General features: G+C 34.9%; 1 protein-coding gene across 1 annotated transcript in view; it reads right to left on the bottom strand.

Moving 5' to 3' along the window:
* Positions 1–25,092, bottom strand: part of LOC138708664 (serine protease gd-like) — a 46,313-nt gene extending 21,221 nt beyond the window's left edge. Inside the window, exons 1-3 of the mRNA XM_069838750.1 lie at positions 24,911–25,092; positions 13,889–13,987; positions 11,359–11,532 (exon numbers count right to left, since the gene is read on the bottom strand). Of these exons, the coding sequence (XP_069694851.1) occupies positions 11,359–11,532; positions 13,889–13,987; positions 24,911–25,064 (427 nt within the window). The 5' untranslated portion in view covers positions 25,065–25,092. The remainder of the gene's footprint in view (positions 1–11,358; positions 11,533–13,888; positions 13,988–24,910) is intronic.
* Between the last annotated feature and the right edge of the window lie 731 nt (positions 25,093–25,823).

The raw sequence follows: 25,823 nt of genomic DNA, 5'->3' as shown, positions 1-25,823 counted from the left end.
CATATAGACACAATTGGATTGTTGCACTTCACAATGATAAAGTTACCAAGAACAGATATGTGCGTGCGGTTTTGTTGCTTTAAGAGGTCACGAAGAGGGAAACTCATCTTTAAACGCTAGTATTTTTCTTGGCCTGATCAATTTCAGTTCTGAATTAGACGCACTCTTAAGGAACATTTGGAAAGAGGAACAGTGTTTAAGAGCACACCAAACACTATACAGAACGAAGTCCTTCAAGCCATTTTGATGTATGCCATGATGAGATTTCAAAGAAATAAAGAAAGCTGCTGACTTTTAGCAGTTAAGGCAGATGAGACGACACACGTATCGAATACTTGTGAACGTGTGAACTGTGTTATAAAACGCAATATAGCGAAAACAATATTATTTACGGTGTGCTGCAATAGAAATTGAACACTTTACTTTGCTATCTATATCTACATATATAACATATATTAGTAGTTATGTCGTGGTTAGTACCTATAATAATAATAATAATAATAATAATAATAATAATAATAATAATAATAATAATAATAATAATAATATGATAATCATAACCATAATAAATATTTGTGCACCACCAGGATTATTTATCACCACACGCCACTGGCTCCAACCATAACTTGTTATTGTTTTAGACTAGCTTAGGATTAGGTAACGGCTGAAAGTGCTGCATTATTTTGCTTCTCCAAAAAGGCAATAAATAGTTCATTAAAATAGTGTGACTTCTGTAAGAATGTCGACAATCATAATGTGCTGTATTATTGCATACCACACTGCTGTGCCTTCTTAAATTACTTCATGAACATTAATATTTCAGAAAGAGTCACGAATTGCAGTGATGGGCGGCAATTAAGCCGGCAGTCAGTGTACGCATTTCGTAACGATAAGTCGGCCGTGCGATAACAGGCCGGGACCCGGTATTCCTCGTTCCCGAGAGTGTCAATCTCGAGAATACGATTCTCGGAACTGGCGTTATCGGCCAGCTAGTCTCGCCTACGAGACGAGCGGGAGTAAGAGGCTGTTTGCCCGACTCTATGCCCAAGGTTGTGGGTTCGATCCCGGGCCAGGTCGATGGCATTTAAGTGTGCTTAAATGCGACAGGCTCATGTCAGTAGATTTACTGGCATGTAAAAGAACTCCTGCGGGACAAAATTCCGGCACATCTGGCGACGCTGATATAACCTCTGCAGTTGCGAGCATCATTAAATAAAACATAACATTTTGGAGATCGTCTAGCATCCTTGTATTTGAATGTACAGCAATCTATCTGTAGGCATATCATATTTAAAAAAAAATAGTGGGTTTTGATATGAGGTGTCTGATCACCAGAACTATTTTCACTTTTCTTAAATTAGTGGTGGCCTCTGATGCACCTGTCCTGCTGTATGTCGTGCACAATGGTAACCCTCATGGCATGGATGGTGGAGAGGTTAGTGTATTCGAAGACCAGCCTCCTATGACACACCTTGGGCAATGATTGTGTTGATAAATTGGTCTACACAACTCGCTTCATATGGCTGAATGACCAACAGTCAATTAACCACCATTTGGGGGGGAGGGGAATTACTTATGAATTGAATGTTTACGTCACCAACATCACAAGATGAAGATTATACTTATGAATTACTTACATTTAGAGAATCACCTTTCCAAGTGTCGTTTATTCCTGTTTGCATTGTCTGGCAATGGTAACTCCATTCAGTCTCAGTCATGTCTACAAAATTCACATTTAAACATAATTAATGCAACTTAACATCACAGTTCATTACTCAGAGTCTACAGAAATTATATTACCATTAGCTGATCTCGTCTCCTTTTGTTGTGGGTTTGTATTCTGCAATTTTATTGTGGTAGAAAGCATTATACATAATAATAATCAAACGACCTAAATTTCTCAACCCAACAATAAGCTATATTTCCACCCACTTCTGGATTGTATTCATGGCACCATAGTAATCTTCGCCAGTCTTCAAATTGGATACAAAAAGTTAAATCTGCATCTGTAAAAGAAACAAGATATTTAGATTCTAGATAGAACACATAATAAAAGTTACTACACTATATATAGTTTAATAGTATTGTAGTTACATTACTAGGTTCCAGCTTGTACAATGACCAGTCTTCCTTCCACAGCAGGTCGATGCATAACTCCTTGAACCTTACCACCAACGATACTGGTTTGCTCCATGAATGTGTTGCAGTCTATGAAATATACATGGAATTAATAATGTTACAACATTTATTCCCTTTACTATCTTAAAATATTGTAATAAAGCCTGCCATCCATAAAAATCCACGTTTCATCCAGAAAAACAACAGACTTTGGACCCTCACTTTTCATATTTCTCACATTCTCTTAAAATTAATATTTTTACTTTCTCTTACTTATGTGAGATTGCCCTCTTTTTTTCAATTTAAACCACATTTCCTTCAAAATTGTCCTTAATGACGAACGTGATCCTTCAAATGCAGTATGTATCGTAGTTTCCTGTTACATGGCCCAGCACATAGAAAATAGTACCTGTAGTGATAAATAAGAAGTAATTATAAATGTAAAGTCTACAGTCTTTTAACTTATTAAAATTAAAAAAAAAGAAAATGTTACTGCCATAATTTTCTTCATCTCGATTCGGTCTATCATATACAAATCTTGCAATGACTTCCTTGGAAAAATTATCTGATGCCGGTTATAGATTGTGGATATGTCTTGTTTTTCCCTGGTGTAGACAGCATATGCCTCTTTTTAGATTTGGTAATAATTATTTCTACTGCATTCTATGAATGCTGTGATAAAAGTATGGAGATTACATATTTTATTTACAGTATTTACTCACAAATGGCTTTTAAGGAACCCAGAGGTTTTTGCTGTCCTCACATAAGCCCACCATTCGTCCCTATCCTGAACAATATTAATCCAGTCCCTAGCATCATATTCCACCTCCCTCAAAATATTATCCTCCCATCTACGTCTCGGCCTCTCCAAAGGTCTTCAAACTAACTCTATATGCATTTATGGACTAACTCATTCGTGCTACATACCCTGCCCACATCAAACGTCTGGATTTAATAATGTTAGGTGAAGAATACAATGCTTGCAGTTGTGCATTGTGTAACTTTCTCCATTTTCCTGTAACTTCATCCCTCTTAGTCCCAAATATTTTCCTAAGAACCTTACACTCTAACACCCTTAACCTCTGTTCCCCTCTCAAAGTGAGAGTCCAAGTTAATGCTTCTTATACATACATGCCTGTGGTGTAACAATATCTGGAACAAGTAAACATATAATATGCTCCTTTTTAATTATTCCTGTAGCCTTAAGGATTATGGTAATACACTGAAGTACTTGGGACAATAATAAAAATATTCTCCTGCGTTATTGAATACCTATTTTTTTTTTTTTACTTAATTTCTAACAAGAATATTTTTATACATACGAAAGGTTATCAGTGATGGGACTTTACTTTATTTGGGACTTGTATTTCTAAGTAAGCTTAAAATTTTTCAAAATTCAGTTGCATGTAAACTCAACCACATGCATTAGTTTATCATGAAGTTGCAGTAGATTAGGTTACAGAAAAGTCTTCGTATGTTAAATTATGCGTAAATATTTTTTAACACACTATCATGGATGCATCCTCATGGAATAAGATCTGTAATGATCCTGTCAAATATTATCTATAAAAACAGGTAGGCCTACTTACAAGAGATTTGCAATTCTTGCCATTAGAACCGCTTTGGTTTGACAGATATCTTCCTATTCTGCTTCAGCCTTCAATTGTCTGTACATATTAACCACTACTTATTGTAAGCTGCTCTGTAACGAAAGTATTTTCTTTCTTGATGTAGGCCTGTAAGTTCTTCAGACTCTTTCCTTCTGGACATGTTATAACCTTAAAATAAAATGGTTATTGCATTTTAAAATATGAACTACACATTAACCTAACTTCAACCTTGATTTTATTCACTTTCATTAGACTGAATATTTGTAAGGTTATGTAAAAATTACATTACGTAATTCTACAAAATAACTGCACCATAGAAGACACTATTTTCTTTTGTTCCACTGACTTCTGTGAGATAATAACACATGGTTTTAGTTTGGAGCTATAAATACTTTGAACATAAAAGTCATTTGATACCTGTATATTCTAATGGATAGTTGGAAGTTTTTATAACAGCAAACTAATAAACCACGTGTTTATCACTATATACATCTCTCATAAGCCAGTGAAACATGCCTTCTTTGATGTAGCTTCTCTGGATAATACCTTATATTATGATAAAAATGTAATTGTTATATCATATAATTTATTTGTATGTGAATAATGTTTTAAAGTTAAAATAATGCTCTTACCTCAGCAGAATCATCTGTAGGCCTAATTATAAATTTCACTATTCTAGAATATAAGTATGCCTATGTAATATAATATCTTAATACATATTAAATAACAGTGAATCTTAATACAACACAACATTCTAATATGTTAATTTATTGTAATATTGCAATGTAATGCTCCAAAATTTCTACTTACCTAGAAACATACAATACCGGTAGTTCTGATAATAACAATAATTGCACCACAGAGTTGTAATATGTGATGTGATGGAAATAGTAACTTCACGTACAACTCGCAATTTCCGGAATATATTATATATATTATAATCGCGATATAAAATACACGTACATATTACGTTTGAATAAATCTAGTGCATTTTAAATCGAGTAGCAAGTAGGCCTGAATAATAATTCCAAGTGTACCAACATAAGAACTACAAAATGACTAACTATCATGATATCTAGAACATGTGGATGTTGAAGTAAGTGTTGCCAGTAGTGAAGTGAACCTGGGGGCTGCAAAAACACTAGATTTCAGCTGGTGATCACGTAATGGGGGAAAAATGTTGAAGTTGCATCTTAATACCTCAAGATATGCTGTGCCGACATGGTAATGCCCAACGAGTTAGAAAGAGAAAGATTCTTTCTAACTCGTTGGTAATGCCGGTAGTGGTAGGAATGTGAACTGTTTGGAAACATGTGCTGAGGTGGGTTTTTTCCAACGAGTTAGATACTATAGAGAGGCTGAAGACCTCTGATAAGCGCTCCCTGCGGAGGCCAACAGTACTATGGATCGTTCCCTAAAAAACATGGCGATCTATAGTACCGCCAGCCTCCGCAAGGAGTGCTTATCAAAGGTACACTGCAACGAGTTGGTACATGTATTATATTTTTCAGATACATAAATATTTAATTTAAACATTTCGCTATAGGTTTTGTAAAAAGCTGATTTATAAATGAAAAAGTAATAATTAAGACTTTAAAATTTCCAAAAATGTCTCATTCCCTCGGATTTAAATGAAATGTACCGTAAATCATAATATTCGTCGCTGGATAAACCCTCTCAATACAGGTACCATTGCCGCAGAGAATTATAAGATAAGACGGACTGAGCATAAGCGAAATATCTATATTAATAAGTTTGTACCATCAAGAGTTTAGTATTTATTGTGTTTATAGGGGCTACTCCAATTTTCTTTTTATTAATGCGTAGGGCTCTTTTTGTTAACAAAGAGGAAAGTTAGCGCTTGCATCACACACAATTTGTCATTATTGTTCAAAATAATGTAAGAACAGTTTTATTCTGCAAAAGCCTCTGCCTAGATGCGAGACACGTGTGAGATCAATGTTTGTTTCAAACAAAGACGTTGTAGTTATATATCTAGACACACAATTGGCGTTGGTGTCGTGTACAAATTTGAAACCTCTCGCGCAGGTTCGCGCGACGCCATGTTTGGGGAGCATTCGGAGTTTAGAAAATACCATTGAGTACATAGGCGTTTTCTTAGTGGATTTCCTCCTTCACTGTAATATACAGTAACTAAACTTATTTACGTATTTTCTAACGTATAATATAAAATAACAGAAGTAAATCTAAATATTGTAACTAAGCATTGTTTTAAATATAAACGCCTTATATTGCTCATAAATAGACTTATTAGTTTATTTCTATTTCCTAAGACCGAATACATGGAATATTTTTACTTATGTTATTATATACGTTAGAAAATACGTAAATAATTTATTTAAATTATACGGTATTACAAAGAGAGGAATGTCCGTTAAAAATGTCTATATACCCAATGGTATTATCCTAACATCTAACGCACTGTAATAATAATAATCCTCAGTGTTTTGAGAATCAGAGGCGATATGACTCTTCTACTGCAGACATTGATTGCAATTCCCTCATTCTTACATCATTCTCAATGACACAATATTGTCAAAATGTGATTGTATTCATTGCTGGCTTAGTTGTTAAATCATTAAGAAAAATATGGCGTAATAAATCTAAAGACTCAATTTATGGTACGTAGGCTACCACCAGTAAACAAAATCTCTTTTATTTTTTAACGAAAGAATAATGGGAGTCTTGTCATACCATCATCTGAGATTATAGAAATATGTCGCTTAAGTGAAGGAGCAATTATACAGATGCTGACAGTTCAATGGCATATTACTATCCACTCTTACATCGTATGAAAGCAATGTGCTCTAAAAGTAGAATACTTGTGCAATCTTTCTGTACTTATAGGAACATATTTTATAAAATGGATCCCAGATTCCTCCCGATAACCATATTTTAAACTTGTTAAACTGACCATAAAAGTGCATAAAGATCTACTGACGTAGCTCAGTGGGTTAAGGACTGTCAGTCCGGAGTTGCGCTCGGTCGCAGGTTCGATTCCCGCTGATTTCCTGGTTGGGTTTTTTCTTATATCCCCAACCGTAAGGTGAATGTCAGGTAATCTATGGCGGATCCTTGGCCTCGTCTCGCCAAATATCATCTAGCTATCATCAATACCATCGATGCTAAATAATCTAGTAGTTGATACAGCGTCATTAAATAACCAAATAAAAGAAAGTACTACATAAAGAGCAGATGTTAGCACACAGCTTCAGATTACCAGTACAACACGACTTTACATAAAAATGTTGTAAGACAATATTTAACGGAGTCAATAATAATAATAATAATAATAATAATAATAATAATAATAATAATAATAATAATAATAGTAATAATAATAATAATAATAATGATGATGAATCAATAGGCAAGAAGTTATGTACACTAGGCCTGAGTTTTATTACATGACTAATTGACTAATGCATGCATGTAACGTTTATTTCATACTACAGCTGTGATAATAAGCTATTGCACGGTAGGCCTACTTATATTTCTAACTAAAACATTAGGGATGTGTTTCTATTTTACAGGTGTAGGCCTATATTATGTGATATGGAAGCGAATAAATAATAATTGTTTATTTCTCGTCCACATCAAAGCAAACGTGTTTACATTATAGGCCTAATGTAATGTCTTACACAGGCAGTGTTTTGTTAATAATAGTTAATACTAACAATTTTCTTTTCATCTAAACTATTACTACAATATGCATTTGTATTTCTGTTCGCTCTATTTTGTCAAATAACTATACAACATCTTTAGTTACGGTATCAAATTTTTGCAGTTTTCTTTCGTTTCATGTCAAACTAACGGTAACTAAGCTTGATTATGTCTTTAACGTGGTTGCTTTAAATGTTAATTTTCATTTATCCATTCAGATTGATTTATAAGAGGCACCAAACATATATATTAAACATTCAGCATTGTATAGTGCAGCCGTCTGCTAGCCGTGCTACTCCCAAAACATGGCGGCGGACGCAAGCTTCAATTTGTCCCTACTCTAAACTTCTGCGCAGCCTCAGCTGTAGGGGCTCGGCTTCAAATTATATTAGACTACACGATGTCTCCATTACGCGACAATATTTGTTTCAAATTATATTAGACTACATGATGTCTCCATCACGCGAAAAGAAGTGTACTTAGCTGTGGCTCCTGTTGTTTCTGATAACAATGTTAATCGTAAGTATCTTATCGTTTCAATAAATGTGGTGAGTTATGATCACGAGTAACTTTCTATTAGTGTCATTCTTTAATTATTATGTTGCATGTTAAGAGGGTATTTGTAGTTTTAATAATTGCAGTTTTCAAAAGTTCTCTGTGTTAATTCCAATTTCAAATGCATTTTTCTCAATAACTTAATTACTAGATTTTTTTTTTAATTTTCGCCACTACCTTTCCTATATTTTACTCCTATTAGTTACATACGTCGTTTCTCTTGAAATCACCTGGTGAGCACTGAATTACATAATTTCATATTAGGTTAGATTAGCTGTAAGGTAATTAAATTTGTGACGAAGTCAAAAAATTATTTATTTTTCTTCTGCCGATTAAATTCATCAGTCTTTAGGTGCTTTGCTTTGGTTGCATCGAGTATAGCTTGTCATTTAATATCTGGGCTATATTTAGTGAAATTAATAAAACATAGGCCTACAGCTGTTATAAAACGTAAAGTTTTGTGTGTATTTTACTTTTTACTTATTAACATAGTCTTAATATGTAACTCAATTCACAATAATACTAACTTCATCACAGTCATTTCCTACAACATCCGAGCCACGCCCCTTTGTTTTGACTAACCGAAACATGGCGGACCAATGTTCAATTGTCTTCAACTTTCTGAGGTCTTTGTCCTCTCTATAGTATCTAACTCGTTGGTTTTTTCTTACTGTCGGGGTATGGGGAGAGGGTCAAGACGATTACTTACGTATTTGTTGACATTAACTTCGACAGTCAACATGGACACAGAGCATTTGATTTGTATTGTGGAATGTTCTGTATGCAACCGATGATAACAAATACCCTGCGTACGACTTGCCCGCGCAAAACAGTTCGAAAGAGATTATGGTAGTACACAGACCATACAGACCGCCATCTGTTGCTACGACGTTCAAGTTATACCGTACATGTTCTCAAGTTCAGATTGAACGCCTTGATTAACACGTTCGCTGCCGACTGTATTGTTGCAAAATCTATCCCCAGGAGCCGATTAGTTTTTTGTGTTTATTTATCATGTAATAGTGTCTATGAATAATTTTTAGCCTCATATACAATTTTGAGCACAGACAATGTTTGAAACCTTGATGACGCATTTATGCGTCACCGGCACCACGTTAATAATTCCAATATCAGTTCCATTTGACGCGTTTACGCGTCACACTTATTTTTGTTTTTACGTGACCGTATATTGAAATATTGTTAGAGAAAAACAAATTAGGCCTATCTTACTTCATTTGTGGTAGATTCCGAAACAGGGATCGACACACAATCCAGGTTGACCAAGGCAATCAAAACAGTAGAATGTTGATTCTTTTCTTCTGCCATTCTCGTAACACACTTTGCAGCGTTTCCTTTTTTTTTTTTTTTTTAGCGCGTTGTTTTGCAGACAGGTGTTTCACAGCTGGTGATACCAGTAGTTTGATTGTTGGACTGCTGAGTGTTGCATACGAGAGCAAATATCGTGTTACTGAAAGTCTGAAATCATATAACGAAATCCTACTCCTTGTGGTGATGCAAATTATGTGCGTTCAGTAACATTATTTGGAAGAGGTGGATGTCAATTTTTTTATACCACCGAACTGTTTTTCTTTCACATGGGTAATACGAAAGCATTTGATCTTGCCGATCGACACCTGACATGTGATTATTATACTTTTCAATTGCATGCGGCTTTTGTACTTTTTGCCCTCTTTTATTTACTGTTTCAACAATACTGTCTTCAAATTCAGTCGAGATAAATAAGACGTCGAAATATCCACATTTTGAACTGGAGTGGCTACTGGAGTAGTACTTGAATTATTAGATGTTTCAAAATCAGTTTCACTTTCACTATCACTCTCACTTTCACTTTCATTTTCACTTTCACTTTGGCTTTCATTTGGATTGAAATCACTGTCACTGTCCGAATCAGGCATTGAAGTATTCACTGGACGCACAATTTCGTCATTCTTGCAAGTTTATCTGGCGCACTTTTACGATTTTTTGCATTTGAAGGACCTGGAGGCGTCTCAAAATTATCATCTAATTTATCATCCATGATTCCTCTACTTAAATGAGCGGAAGGTAATAACCAAGAATGATAATAAGTTGCAGCACCCTTCCAGTAAGTAATACTACATAACAATACAGGATAACCAAAATACTGAAGGAATAATGCGCGGGAAAGCAAGAAAACAACTATGACGTGCATGCGCGTCATTGGCATATGGCGCTAGGACCGTGTGACGTGTATACGCGTCAAGTGGCATTCAACGTGTTAATAGGCAACTTCTCTGACATAAAAGCTGAAACTCGTTTCAAATCGCTGACTCACAACAGTGACGTCATGACACACTTTGAAATGAACACCCAGTAGTTTTTATTTTTCAGTCAATCACTTAACATGATAAGTGATTGACTGAAAAATATAAACTAATTTATATGATATTATTTCACAAACTTACCTGAACTCAACATGACTTTTAAATTTAAAAAACTTATTTCTTCAGTTCTGTACTGAACAATTGAACGATACGACATTGGCGATGTGTTTCGGAACGGCTCTCTAGAAGGTTAACGTATGTGGAGGTACAGTAAGCTATATTATTTCACTAGTGTCTAGTACAATTAACTGGTATCAATGTTTTAAACGTAAAATCAATTTAACCTGTCAATAATTTCTGGGCATATTATTGCACACTGGAGATTTTATGTTCGTTTTTTGAGAATAATTGTTTATTTTTTATTGTACACTGTCTTTATATCTCGCTTCATCATGTGCAACATTTTCTTAGTATAAAAATGTACAGCACATAGTGATTGTTATTTAATTGACGCACAACTCTAACCAGAGAGCAAAGGGCTATGATTATACTTTTTCATACCTAACTTATATGTTTTCTTTGAAATTATATAAAGAAACTAGAATAAAAATATAAATTGAATAAAAAAGTTGGTTTTCTAAATTTAAGTGAACACAAATTTAACTCTTTTCTTCAAAAGTATTGAACCAATTTTTTTTACTTGATTATTTAACGACGCTGTATCAACTACGTGGTTATTTAGCGTCGATGGAACTGGTGATAGCGATATGATATTTGGCGAGATGAGGCCGAGGGTTCGCCATAGATTACCCGACATTTGCTTTACAGTTGGGGAAAACTTCGGAAAAAACCCAACTAGGTAATCAGCCAAAGCGGGAATCGAACCTGTGCTCGAGAGCAATTCCAGATCAGCAGGCAAGCGCCTTAACCGACCGAGCTACGCCGGTGGCTGAACCAAATTTCATGAAATTTTGATCATACCTCTATATTTTCATATGGAATAAATTCTAAAAATTACATGAAAATCCATGCAGTAGAAAAAAGTTCTTGGCCGCTTTCTCTCTGCTGCGTTGAAGCGAGACACTTACCCGTAAGAATTGTCTTAGGACCGATTAATGATCCTCCACATTTGTAGACTGGGTTCAACTCTTTGGACTGGTATAGGGCTGCATGCCACGGGAACTGCCCCCTTGCTGTATTTTGTCCGTGGCTCACGAGGGGCGCAGGCTGTACAGACACCAGTCCACACTGGGCACTCCCATCTGCCACACAATGGAATACGATTGTAGTAGCCTACCTGTATTTGGTGTTAATTCTACTTCCAACATCTCTAGGCAAGGGTTATATAGACATCATACCGAGGAATGATAGAAAAAAGTAACAAGTCAGTCTTTTATTTTTCAGCATAAACTTCCCATGATTGTATGATAGAAGATTCGACGAGAACGTTAAGATGTAGACCTTCGCTCCCCCCTCCTTGCAATATCGCATAACACAATATCAATAAGGCGGTTGCTGTCATCTGCGATACAACGAACTTTTTTGTTGATTTCGAGTTCGTTATTTTTTTTCTGGTTATTATATGCTTATATAACTCTCGCTAAGTGCTTTTATATTTTATTTTATCAGTCTTAGTTATTATTTTATTATTGCTAATATTTTTGTTTTATTATTATTATTATTAATTAATTAATTAATTTGTATTACTATCTTTATATTATCTCCGTCACTGTTATTCTTCTATTATTATTATTATTATTATTATTATTATTATTATTATTATTATTATTAATTTGTATTATTATCTTTATATTATCTCCGTCACTGTTATTCTTCTTCTATTATTATTATTATTATTATTATTATTATTATTATTATTATTATTAATTTGTATTACTATCTTTATATTATATCCGTCACTGTTATTCTTCTATTATTACTATTATTTTCAACATTATTTTATTGATATCTATAAAATTTATGTCGACTCTACTGCACTGTACCCGAGCACGAGCATATGCTCATTTCGGGTATCTATTCAAATGTACCATTTCAAATGTAAATTATGAATAAATTTGAATTTGAATTTGAAAAAAAAAAAAAAAAAAAAAAAAAGAAAGAAAGTCAGATAAAACGTGTGGAAGTAGGAAAATAAACCTATTCAATCTAGGAGAGAAAGTAACTTGTTTGAGTGCATAAATAAGCTGACAGTAAAGAACAGTTCTGAAACAACTGTTATAAACCTATCAGAATGAAAAAACTTGCTTAAAAATCCAACAGAGCTTTCTAATTCTGGTTATAGACATCAGACATACTCAATTAAAATAAACTTTATTAATAAATCACAATCCTTTAGAGTTATTTGATACTCGGGCATGGGTTCGATTTCTGCTTGGGGTTCCCCCCCCCCCCCGAAGCTTTCCCCAGCCATAAGACAAATGTCAGGTAATCTATGACGAATGCTCGGTCTAATCTCGCCAAATATCATCTCGCTATCGCGAATTTCATCGACGATAAATAACTGGGTAGTTGACAGAGCTTTATTAACTGACCAACTAAAAAGAAGTTGGTAGCGATATTCCATATTTAATTAACACTCTGTATGGTATACATTCAAAAAAGAAATAAAGAAAATTAATCATTAACAATATAAAAGATAAATTACATTAAATTTATTTCACTCTCAATCATATTCACAATCCCGATAATTTTTTTTATTTTAGTTGATTATTTAACGACACTCTATCAACTACTAGGTTATTTAGCATCGATGAGATTGGTGATAGCAAGATGAGGCCGAGGATTCACCATAGATTACCTTGCATTCATATTACGTTTGGGGAAAGCCTCGGAAAAAAACCAACCAGGTAATCAGCCCAAGCGGGGATCGAACCCGCGACCGAACGCAACTTCAAACCGGCAGGCAAGCACCTTAACCGATTGAGCCACGCCGGTGGCTATCCTGATAAATAAGAACCAATTCCTTAAAAGTCTAAATACCACAATAACACTCAACCATGAACATTAGCGTTTAATGCAATTACAGGAATTCTATGAATTCTCTGTCACTTCTTTTTGGGTAAAGCATCGCATTACCTAAGTACGAGTATATCACACCCTATACAGCCCAGACTTGGATCCCTGAGATTTTTTACTTATTCTCAAAACTAAAATTGCTGCTGAAAGGGAAGATATTGTAGACTGGGGGCAACATTAAGGAGAAAGTGACGAGGCAACTGAAAAAGGACATTGCAGATTGTTTATATTTACTGGGTTATTTTACGACGCTGTATCAACATCTCAGGTTATGAAATGAAGGTGACAATACCGGTGAAATGTGTCCGGGGTCCAGCACCGAAAGTTACCTAGTATTTGCTCGTATTGGGTTGAGGGAAAACCCCGGAAAAAACCTCAACCAGATAACTTGCCCCAACCAGGATTCGAACCCGAGACACCTGGTTTCGCGGCCAGACGCGCTAGCCTTTACTCCACAGGTGTGGACAAAAGTTGGCATAAGTGTGTGAGGTCCAAAGGGAAGTGTGAAGCGCTTTCAAAAGGAATGGGGCTCCTATGTCTTAGGCTAGATATATTAAAGAAAGAGTTCCTAACTTTCCATACCTGATTCTGTTGGGGGTTCCTCCTCATCTTCTTCTTCAACTCTTTCGCTCACTTCTGGAGGCAGTGAGGAAGGTGGTGTCTTGGTACTCGGTGCAGTACCTGAAGACGAAAATATCACAAACTCACATCTAACCTTTTATGATACAATAAGGGAAGGTATTATCAGAGGACTTTGATGAGATAACATTCATTTTTCTGTTCCCCTACTCCACACAAATGCAGGAACTGTTCCAGACACATCCAACGTGTTCACAATTTATCCTTAACATTTACTTGGCAACTTCTCATCTCTGTGTATTGAGTCAATGCAAAAGTTGGTAATGTTTTTTGCTGTGACGAAAATTTTCGTTTGACATGGATGGAAGACCAAAATTAATCAGTAATATATTCTTCTACATTATCTATGACTCTGTTCCAATGCTGGGGTAGTTTTTCAATTCCGTTCCTGAAGAAATCTGCTAGTTTAGAGGTAAAATAGTCGTCAAGCCAAGTTTGTAAAGCATCTTTCCTTAAGAGAACGGAAAAGATCAAAATCTGAGGGTGCAAAATCGGGAGAATACAAGGAATTTGGGATCATCTCTCAAACAAGTTCCTGGATAGCTGATTTCATTATGTCAATGGAGCAAGAGCGTGCATTGCCATGTTGGAGCAGCACTTGATGCAGTTTCCCGGTCGTTTTGCTTCAACTGCGGCCGCAAGGCATCTGAATTGTGGAAAATAAATGTAAGCAGTTGCGGTTACATTCCTGGGAAGCAATCCATAGTACATGATGCCTTCTTCATCCTACCAGATGCATAAAATGATCTTATGTACACTAACTTTTGTACAGGATGTTTTGTGTTGAAACGACAGAACTATTTTCTTGCAGTTCTTTTTCTGATGGCATTCTCCCCGTACACGGCACAAATGTTTCGAGCTGCCTCGTCTGCCTTTGTTCCTCTATTAAACTTAAATAGAGGAATATGTCGGAAGTGTTCTTTTTTTTCCACTTGACACTTCATCTTCTTTAGAGCACGTATAGCACAAACTTTCCCCAAATCAATCCGCAAAATTCAAGACTTATATACAAGCACAACAATTCAAATAACAAATGACAAACGATAAACAACAAATGACAAATTATAAACAATCTCCTAATGCATAGTAGTCATGAACAAAAATGCTACAAACTTATCTATGAACCTAATATAAAGCAACAATTTTATTTTTGCATGTTAATTTGATAGAACTTCTTTAAATCAGAACTTAAACTACTTTATTTTTCTTTTGCATCAGGGCAAGGCATAAACTGAATCACCACCACCACCCGCCATCGGTCCCTGTCCTGAGCAAGATTAATCCAGTCTCTATCATCATATCCCACCTCCCTCAAATCCTTTTTAATATTATCTTTCCATCTACGTCTCGGCCTTCCAAAAGATCTTTTTAGCTCGGGCCTCCCAACTAACACTCTATATGCATTTTTGGATTCGCCCATACGTGCTGCATCCCCTGCCCATCTCAAATGTCTGGATTTAATGTTCCTAATTATGTCAGGTGAAGAATACAATGCATGCAGTTCTGCATTGTGTAACTTTCTCCATTCTCCTGTTACTTCATTCCTCTTGGCCCCAAATATTTTTCTAAGCACCTTATTCTCAAACACCCTTAATCTCTGTTCCTCTCTCAAAGTGAGAGTCCAAGTTTCACAACCATAGAGAACAACCAGTAATATAAGTGTTTTATAAATTCTAACTTTCATCTTTTTTGAGAACAGACATTATTATTATTATTATTATTATTATTATTATTATTATTATTATTATTATTATTATTACTATTATTATTATTATTATTATTATTATTAATATTATTATTATTATTATTATTAACTATACCAGTTTGTGTTCGAGACGTCAGGATATTGATTACACTCTCTTTAATAATGCTATTAATGTTTTCATTGATTGTGATTCTTTTATACATAACACCTACCTTAGAATTCCCGTGAAAGGTTTTCGTGGTCAAAGAATTTTCTTCACTAAATTATTTAAATCTCTTTCTCCAGTAGCCAGGTGTTTTAAAAGTGCTAATTTGCAAGATCTGATTTGATTTTACTTATGCATGATATATCCTTAATTGTTATTTAATATCTTTTATTATTTGTTAGATATTGCCGTTTATTTTGTTGCATTTGGTGAATGATTAATGTTGACCATTATATTGATTGTTTTTCATCTCACTGCCATTTTCTGTCATTCATTCTCATAATCATTTGTTCTGTTTTTTTTTTTGTTTTTTTTTTTTATTTTGTGCTAAACTGTAATTGGCTTTGTCCTGTTGTTTTGCACATTAATATTCGAAATAAATAAATAAATAAATAAATAAATAAATAAATAAATAAATAAATAAATAAATGAAATAAATGAATACATAAATAAATAAATTAATAAATACATACATATATAAATAAATAAATAAAATAAATAAATGGAATGAATAAATGAAATAAATAAATGGATTAATAAATAAAATAAATAAATAAAATAAATAAATAAATACATAAATAAATAAATAAAATAAAATAAATAAATAAATAGGCCTACATAAATAAATACATACATACATAAATACATAAATAAATAAATACATACATAAATACATACATAAATAAATAAATATTATTATTATTATTATTATTATTATTATTATTATTATTATTATTATTATTATTATTGTTATTATTATCATTTTCGATATTATCATTACTGTGACAATCATAATCATCAAAATTTGTTAGGCATAGGCAGGGATTTAGTTGGAAAATAAAAACATCTGCATTCAAATAATATTTTAAAATTTCCACGTTCACTTCTGGAATTCAAAGCCTTTTGTCGTCATCATCATCATCATCATCATCATCATCATCATCATCATCATCATCATCATCATCATCATCATCGTCAAGGTTTAAGCCTCTAAAGGCTTGTTTCGGTCTCATGCATGAAACATTTGTTGAGTCCATCTTTTCTTTGGTCTGCCAATGTTTCTTTTACCTGTTGGTCTGTAATCTAACAGCAGTTATGGAATGCGGTATTCTTCCATTCTTTCCACATGTTCCCTCCACTTAGTTCTAAATTGGTGTATCTTCTCTGTTAGTTTAAAGATGCATAATTCCTTTCTTGTGTCATCATTTCTCCTTTTATCTAACAAAGTGTAGCCAGCTATACTCATTAGCAGACATCGGATTCTAGGGCAAATGCCTATTTTGTTTCTTTAGGAGAAAAGTAAAAAGAATTATTAATATTTGTATTTCATGGAAATTGAAAGGTATTCAAAGAGTTTTATAGTGCCCTAAAATGCCCTAAAACGGTTATTAGAGCCTAATTTGTTAATATTCGCCTAAAATGCCTAACTCACTGTAAAGTTTCGCATTTTACTCTTACTTTTTATAATTTATACATGCATTCACTTCGAAATTTAAGGCATTTAAAAAGTGGAAAGTTTGCTTCACACCGGCCATGAAACCATTGATAAAGGAAACAAAATGTTTTGAATCTCACGACACTCGCAATAGATTTCACCGAATTTAACATGTTTGGAGGCATAAATGCCGACAAAGAACCAACCTTAGTTTTGAAGCAGGCAACAATCACAACATGTGCTGCTACCGATTCAGAGATATACTATACTATAAAAATGACTGTTTTCGGTCTGAAACCGATTAGCTGTACTGCCCTTCAGAGTGTCATAAAATCACAATTTTTGGAGAAAGAGTGTTTTTGAAATATTTATGAAAAGTCGTAAAACTGCGAATTAGTAGGGTAAACCGTTACAAAATATTTAAAAGAATGGCCCTCCTAGTGTTAACACTACCAGGAAATGCAACAATAAGTGGAACTTTGTATTTTTGTCCAATTGAATCCCAATAACAACGGTTCATTTGAATGCTCGTTAACAGTTGCTCTTTCCCTCACCTTATTTGTGTTGAGAAGTTTTGAGCGGTAGGACGTTTTCCTGTGAAGTTTAACGCGATAATGCCGAAAAATATAAGTGCAAAATCTACATTGATCCGGCAATGGCTAACAGAATATTCAGAATTCACTTATGATGGAAAAATAATATTCTGCAAGATTTGTAGCAAACAGGTATGTAACAATAGTTGAAATATATAAATTCTATTAATTTTAATGAGTAGGCCTATAATATTTATACATTGACTGAGCTATCCTGAGGTATAATTCTTTTTAAGACCACTACACTTTAACCTTTTAAATTCCGATAGTTAAAGTATTTGCAGGTCATTAAAATTTTGATTGTTCGAACCCACTAACTTTGTGATAGAAATACGGCAATACAACAATTAGGATTTTATTTTAATTCAGTTTACTTTACATTTTTAGATTTCGCAAGAAAAGAAGTGCCACCTAAAGCAGCATGTGCAAGGAGCGGCTCATAAGGCTAAAGCTCAGCAGAAAAATCAACTGCAACAAACTTTACTAACACAGCCTACTTCATCCAATCTCAGCAGCAATTTCTATGCTGATTTAACCAGAGCGTTTGTTGCTGCTAACATTCCCTGGAATGCAATTGAAAATCCGGTTTTAAGACAGTTTTTACAAAAATACTGCAAACATAATATCCCATCTGAGTCGACCCTAAGAAAAAATTACTTAGAATATACCATGAAACTTTAGCTTCCATTCGGGAGGATATAGGTGATTCTTACATATGGGTCTCTGTGGATGAAACCTCAGATCCTATGAATAGGTATGTAGCAAATATGGTAGTAGGAAAACTTAGTCCTGATGGACCTTCGATTCCACACCTCGTATGTGTTAAGGAACTTTCGAAAGTGAATAGCCAAGCCATTGCTTATTTTGTAAATAAAGGCCTACAGTCTTTATACTCAGGTAATATAGACGATTCTAAAGTTCTGTTGTTTTGTACTGATGCTGCCTCATACATGGTTGCTGCAGCTCCACTTCTTAAAACATTTTATCCTAACCTCACGCATGTAACCTGTCTAGCACATGGCCTTCACATGGTTTCTGAAACAATCCGGAATGAATTTCCTCTTGTCAATTCGTTTATTTCTAACACAAAAAAATGTTTTTGTAAAGCCCCATCCAGGATTTCAATATTTAGAGAGAACTTTCCAGATATCCCACTCCCACCTCAGCCGGTTGTTACACGATGGGGAACCTGGATTCAGTCAGTGGTGTATTATTCTAAGTATTTTAAAGAAGTGGTCACAGTTATTGATAAATTACCTGAAACTGATAGTGCAGCGTGTGTGAAAGCAGTGAAAGATTGTCTGAATGACTCACGAGTGAAAAACGATATTGCCTACATAACATCAAACTTTTCTTTCATACCTGCAAGCATTGAACAATTAGAACGTGAAAAACAATCTCTTTGTAGCCAAATAGCAATAGTAAAGGAAGCTCAAGTGAACATACATTCTGCTTTGGGCGAAACTGGGAAAAAAGTTAAAAATAAGTGGGACAACGTATTAAATAAGAATGTAGGATTTTCATTGTTGGAAAAAGTATCAAGAGTGATATCGGGGGAAAGTGTAAATGTTCAAGTAAGTATTGATGTTTCTATTGTACCTAATTTAAAATTTGCGCCTCTCACATCAGTTTTGGTTGAAAGAAGTTTTTCTGCTTTCAAAATGATTCTCAGTGACAAAAGGCAAAGGTTAACTGCGGAGAATTTAGAAAAAATTCTGGTGGTGTACTGTGCAGATAATTATAATAAAGTCTGAGCATGGAACTGAATTTCAATAACTTAAAATGAGTAATCTTGATATCAATAATCATTATTTCATTAGTTTCAATATATTAAATTTGTGCAGCTCTGTTTATAAATACAATATAGTATTCTTTTTTAATGTTTAAACATACTTTTTTGTGCGTATTTTAGTGTATAACTAAAAATTTCAGTGAAAGAAATAAGTATGATACCTTGATGTGCCTAAAATGCCTATTTTCATTAAAATAGAGCCTAATTTTACAAATTTTGAGCTTATTTTAGGCGCCTAAAACTGCAATTTTTAGTGCCTAAAAATCCGATGTCTACTCATTAGGAATCGCATTTCGGCGGCCTCTATTTTTCTCTCTTCACTTTTTCTTAATGTCCAACATTCCGAGCCATATAGGAACATGGGCACTGCCATTATTTTATAAAATTTTATTTTAGTTTCTTTCCTAGTTTGTTTGAGGTTTCTTTTTATTGTTCCACATATATAGTTAAATTTGTCATTGTCAATAACAATTAGCAAGAATTGATCAGTATGTAACATAGCAACCATGATGAGAGAGCAAATTTACGATTTATAATCATTCTTTCTTTTACTTATGGGTTCACAATTCCAACGTCTTTCCTGCAATTATTTAGTAACTTAAAGGAAATCATAAACTAAGACGTTGATTCCGTACTGTGCATCACCGAAAGGATACTTTGAAATAAAACGAAACCCTGCATAACACATCTGAAGCGGAGGGACATTTCGAATACAGGTAACATGTTTTTTCTAATAATCCAGGGGCACTACAGTCCAACTTGTATAATTCCAACGTTTTAAATTTGAAATCGTGAATAATTCGAACTTTTCGCGCGGTCTTCCTCCTATAAAACGCAATGTAAAAAAATTGTTTGTAGCCTAATTCAAATTTTTTTGGCAATTCTAAGTGAAATTCAATGAAATTCAGTTCCTAAATTATGAATGTCAGTCCACAATATAGCGCGAGCAAACTGTAGTCGTATCTTCTGATGAAGAAGAAAGGAGCCACCGTCGTGGCTCAGTCGGTTAAGGCGCTTGCCTGCCAGTCTGAAATTGCGCTCGGGCCCGGGTTCGAGCCTCACTTGAGCTGATTACCTGGTTGGGGTTTTTCCGAGGTTTTCCACAACCGTAAAGTGAATGCCAGGTAATCTATGGCGAATCCTCGGCCTTATCTCGCCAAATACCATCTCGCTACCGGTATCACCAATCTCGACGCTAAATAACCTCGTAGTTGATACAGCGTTGTTAAATAACCAACTAAAAAAAAAAAGAAAGGCCAGAATATCCCGATAAACCATTGCCTACAATCGGCCAGATCATGGGCCACATCCAGGAATTAAGGTCCTATGTTAGAGGGCAACAAAATGAGAGTGAAACAATTTTATGATCGCTATTAAATAAACTGAAAGAATTTTGAATGAATCAAAGACTAAAATAAATGCTAACACGAAAGAAACAAAAGTATCGAGTTTTAATTTTTGTAAATTGAATGTCCTGTACTTTGGTAATATTGTGCAAAATTCTGAATAAATAGTTTTGTTTGTTCTATATAGCATTGAATTTTTATACAAGAGGAGCAGCGAACAATTCCCTTATAGTCTTCATAAATTTAGTTGGTTGTTTTGAACCGTTTATCTCGAAAAAGTTGGTGTATGTAAATCAAAATGCCTCTGGCGTAGAAAAAAAAATGAATTTTTCAGGAGAGACTTTCTTTTTTTAAATTTACTTTTAACTGAATGTAAGTTCAATAATGAAATTCATGTATGTTGGTAAAAGTAAGACCCTTTTCAATTTAATAAACAAGAAATTTTATTATTTCAAAAATTAGAAAAAATACTTGACTTATGTGATTAGATACAACAGAAAAATCGACTTTTTTACTTATGTGCCTTTTCCCGCCGACCAAAGGATTGAAACTTGCATATTATATATTCTTTTTAATCTTGGATAATGCGATTATTTTAACGATCTCTTGAACATCGTATTAACCAGGCTGGACTGTATTTTCGGTAGTAAATGCTTAACATCTATAGCAGTGGTCGTCAGCACTCGCTGAAATTTGCAAAGGGTAAGCGGAGCCATCCCATGTGCCCCATCGTGCAGCAGAAAGAGGTAGAGAGCATACCCACTAGCAGCTACGAGTGGGCTATTCCATATGAAATCGATCAGTAAAAAACCTCGCATTATTTTTATACTCTAATTTTTTCCCTATTTATACAAGGTGCTGAGAGGAGTACATTTTCAAAAATATACTATCGAAAATCAAACGGTTTTCGTATTGTTGAGCGACAAATTTAGCGTATTTTATAAAAACAAGCCTCTTTCAGCGCTCGAACTCTGGAACCATTTACTGCAGAACATTGAACGGGAGCTCATTTTGAAGCTGACATTTGGTATGTTATGATAAGAAAATAATACTTATTTTTATTGTATACAGAGAGACGGATAATCTGATTTTACTTACTTTTAGGCTTTTTGCCAATTTGTAAAAATGTAAAAAAAATATTGAGGAAAAACCTTGCATTATTAAGAGGGATTCGGCATTGCTAGCTTTGTGGTATGGCAATAAGTTTCGAGGGTATTAAATAGATTTTTTTCACACGCCTGGACTTGAACGGCGCAGTACCGCACGCACTGGCCGAGAGCTGAAGATAAGCGAGCGTTGGGCGTCATTTTACTCCTGTGTTTATGAAAACTTGTGATAAAGCTAGCCCAGCTATGCGCTACTAAACGAAACATTATGTGTTTGTCTCCTGGCCTTGCTTGTCTCGGCTAGCTCCCGTCTCACAGTCAGCTGGTTAGTTCACGCGTGTACTATTTATTTTCTTTATTTTATATTTTCAATACTTTCTTATCAACAAACCATCAGTAAAAAAATATGTTTATTTGTACTTTCAATGCGGAATCTAACATATATTTTTAAAATATTTTTTCGTGGGCAAAGGTGTCTTAATTAAGAAAAATCTAAATTTCTCCATTTCCATGAAAAGTAAGAAAAACTGTTTATATGTCAATATAAACTTTAACTTTTCAGCATCAAAATAAACCATGATTTTGATCATTGGGTGAAAGGGTTTCGGAGCTACAACAGTAAAAAGTTGCTAATATTATGAAAATACGATCAATTTAATTATTTTTAATTTAAACACTATGAAGTTCTGATGCCTCAAACTTTGCACAAAGCATTGTATCACAGTTCTCTACATACAAAAAAAGTTTCATTGTATTTAGAAATTGTAAGGTCAATTTTCTCTATATTTCGGTCGATTTGAGATGGAATAGCTCGAGTGCACCATGGTGCACTGCGTTCTCCGCGGGTAAGAGACGCTAGCCCCAGGATGCACTGTGCTGACGACCGCTCATCCATAGCATCACAGAATTGAATACACGCAGATAAGTTCTCACCTCTCATTCAGTCACAACTTGTTCCAAAATTCCAATGAAATAATTAAATATTAAACAAATCAAAACTTAACCAAATTAAATTTGAACAAACTAATTCTTGGGATTTGGAGTAAGCAAGTGGAGTGGGTCTCAAAATCACGACAATAATAATAAATAGGCCTAAAGGTCCAAACCTTGTACCAGAACAATGCAAGGAGTCCATTATCGTACGTATCTTTAAGAAGGGGGACAAGACTAACTGTAGTAACTTTCGAGGAATATCACTTTTGTTGACGTCGTACAAAATTTTGTCCAATATTCTTTTGAGAAGATTTAATCCATATGTAGATGAAATTATTGGGGATCATCAGTGCGGTTTTAGGCGTAATAGATCAACTACTGACCAGATATTTTGTATTCGACAGATAATGGAGAAAAAATGGGAGTATAAGGGTACAGTGCAATCAGTTATTCATAGATTTAAAAAAGGCATATGACTCGGTTAAGAGAGAAGTTTTATATGATATTCTTATTGAATTTGGTATTCCCAAGAAACTAGTTCGATTAATTAAAATGTGTCTCAGTGAAATGTACAGCAGAGTCCGTATAGGTCAGTTTCTGTCAGATACGTTTCTAATTCACTGTGGGCTAAAGCAAGGAGATGCACTATCATATTCACTTTTTAACTTTGCTCTAGAGTATGCCATTAGGAAAGTCCAAGATAACAGAGAGGGTTTGGAATTGAACGGGTTACATCAGCTGCTTGTCTATGTGGATGACGTGAATATGTTAGGAGAAAATCCACAAACGATTAGGGAAAACACGGGAATTTAATTGCAAGCAAGTAAAGAGATAGGTTTGGAAGTAAATCCCGAAAAGACAAAGTATATGATTATGTCTCGTGACCAGAATATTGTACGAGATGGAAATATAAAAATTGGAAATTTATCTTTTGAAGAGGTGGAGAAGTTCAAATATCTGGGAGCAACAGTAACAAATATAAATGATACTCGGGAGGAAATTAAACACAGAATAAATATGGGAAATTCCTGTTATTATTCGGTTGAGAAACTTTTATCATCCAGTCTGCTGTCGAAACATCTGAAAGTTAGAATTTATAAAACAGTTATATTACCGCTTGTTCTGTATGGTTGTGAAACTTGGACTCTCACTTTGAGAGAGGAACAGAGATTAAGGGTCTTTGAGAATAAGGTGCTTAGGAAAATATTTGGGGCTAAGAGGCATGAAGTTACAGGAGAATGGAGAAAGTTACAAAACACAGAACTGCACGCATTGTATTCTTCACCTGGCATAATTAGGAACATTAAATCCAGACGTTTGAGATGGGCAGTGCATGTAGCACATATGGGCGAATCCAGAAATGCATATAGAGTGTTAGTTGGGAGGCCGGAGGGAAAAAGACCTTCAGGGAGGCCGAGACGTAGATGGGAAGATAATATTAAAATGGATTTGAGGGAGGTGGGATATGATGGTAGAGACTGGATTAATCTTGCTCAGGATAGGGACCAATGGCGGGCTTATGTGAGGGCGGCAATGAACCTCCAGGTTCCTTAAAAGCCAGTGAGTAAGTAAGTAAGTAAGTAAGTAAGTAAAGGTCCAAATCAAGTGCAGCAAAACTTTATTCACAGATCAATGCTTGTGCCCTGATTGTTTCAACACGTGAAAGCCAGAGTGACTCTTGAAGCTGTATGTCTGAAACTAAAATGTAGGCAATGTTCACAAAAACAAGTAAATAATTCTGGGCAGGAAAAAGAGGGCCAGATTCTGTCCTGTACATTTGAAATATCTCGAAATGCCTCAAAATGAGGATGGTTGGTCATCCGAATCGGTAACCCTGGACCCTGACTGACCTGGGTCAACGGGGCAGATCTGGCGGCCGTTGAAACTGATTCTGCGCAGTCGAGGCACATTCCCGCCGTCGGAGAACGTCACGAATATCCGCACAGACAGGGGTGGAGGTGACGGCTGCACCTTCTTCCTCAGGTTGAGGATGGTGAACTGCATGTTGTTCTTCGTCTGTACCTCGCCCACCCAGTTCTGGAACCAAACAGCGTGATGGCGTTAGGGAGTAGAGAAGACTGATCACGTGGTGCTTAGGCCGTGTCTCAAAGCTACATTTACAACTGAAGTGAACTAGATTGTTGACTAAATAGCTGGATGTGACATCAGACGCTACGATCCAAAACTACGTAGTGAATAGCAATCAAGACCGTAGTAGCTAGTAATTGAAAATGCTTGCACAAACGATACATCATTAACAATTGGGGGTTATAAAATCTGACGATGCTTTGGAAATAAAATGCGAGTCCAATGTAGAATAACACGTTGATTAGAACATTGACATTGTTGGTACCTGCGTTACATTCTTTAATATTGTAATATTTCAGGCTCTTAGCTTTTCCACATTTATTTCGATTGCTGACAGCCAAACGTAATTTTCATAGATATCTTTTGAACTTCTTTTACAATTCTACATCTTTCTACTGTTTTTTGGATAAATTTCAGAACACGGATTCCTTCCTTTCCCCTCTTACTTCAAAATTCCAACCTTGTGCACACAAAATAAATTATTGGCACTGAAAAGTGCCTTTTCGTTAACATGATGATGCGCATTCGACAAACGCATACAAATCTACTCTTTTTTAGTATTGTACGATATAATTGTCAGTGAGGAATTCGTATACTGAAATTTTCCCCGTTTCTTTTCTAGCGTCTCAGGAAATTACCATTCAGTTCATAAACCTGAGACTTAGGTGTCATGAA

Source organism: Periplaneta americana, chromosome 11 (genome assembly GCF_040183065.1).
Source record: "Periplaneta americana isolate PAMFEO1 chromosome 11, P.americana_PAMFEO1_priV1, whole genome shotgun sequence".
Lineage (NCBI taxonomy): Eukaryota > Metazoa > Arthropoda > Insecta > Blattodea > Blattidae > Periplaneta > Periplaneta americana.
Note: the sequence above shows the minus strand (reverse complement) of the source record. Positions and strands in the feature narration are given on the sequence as shown.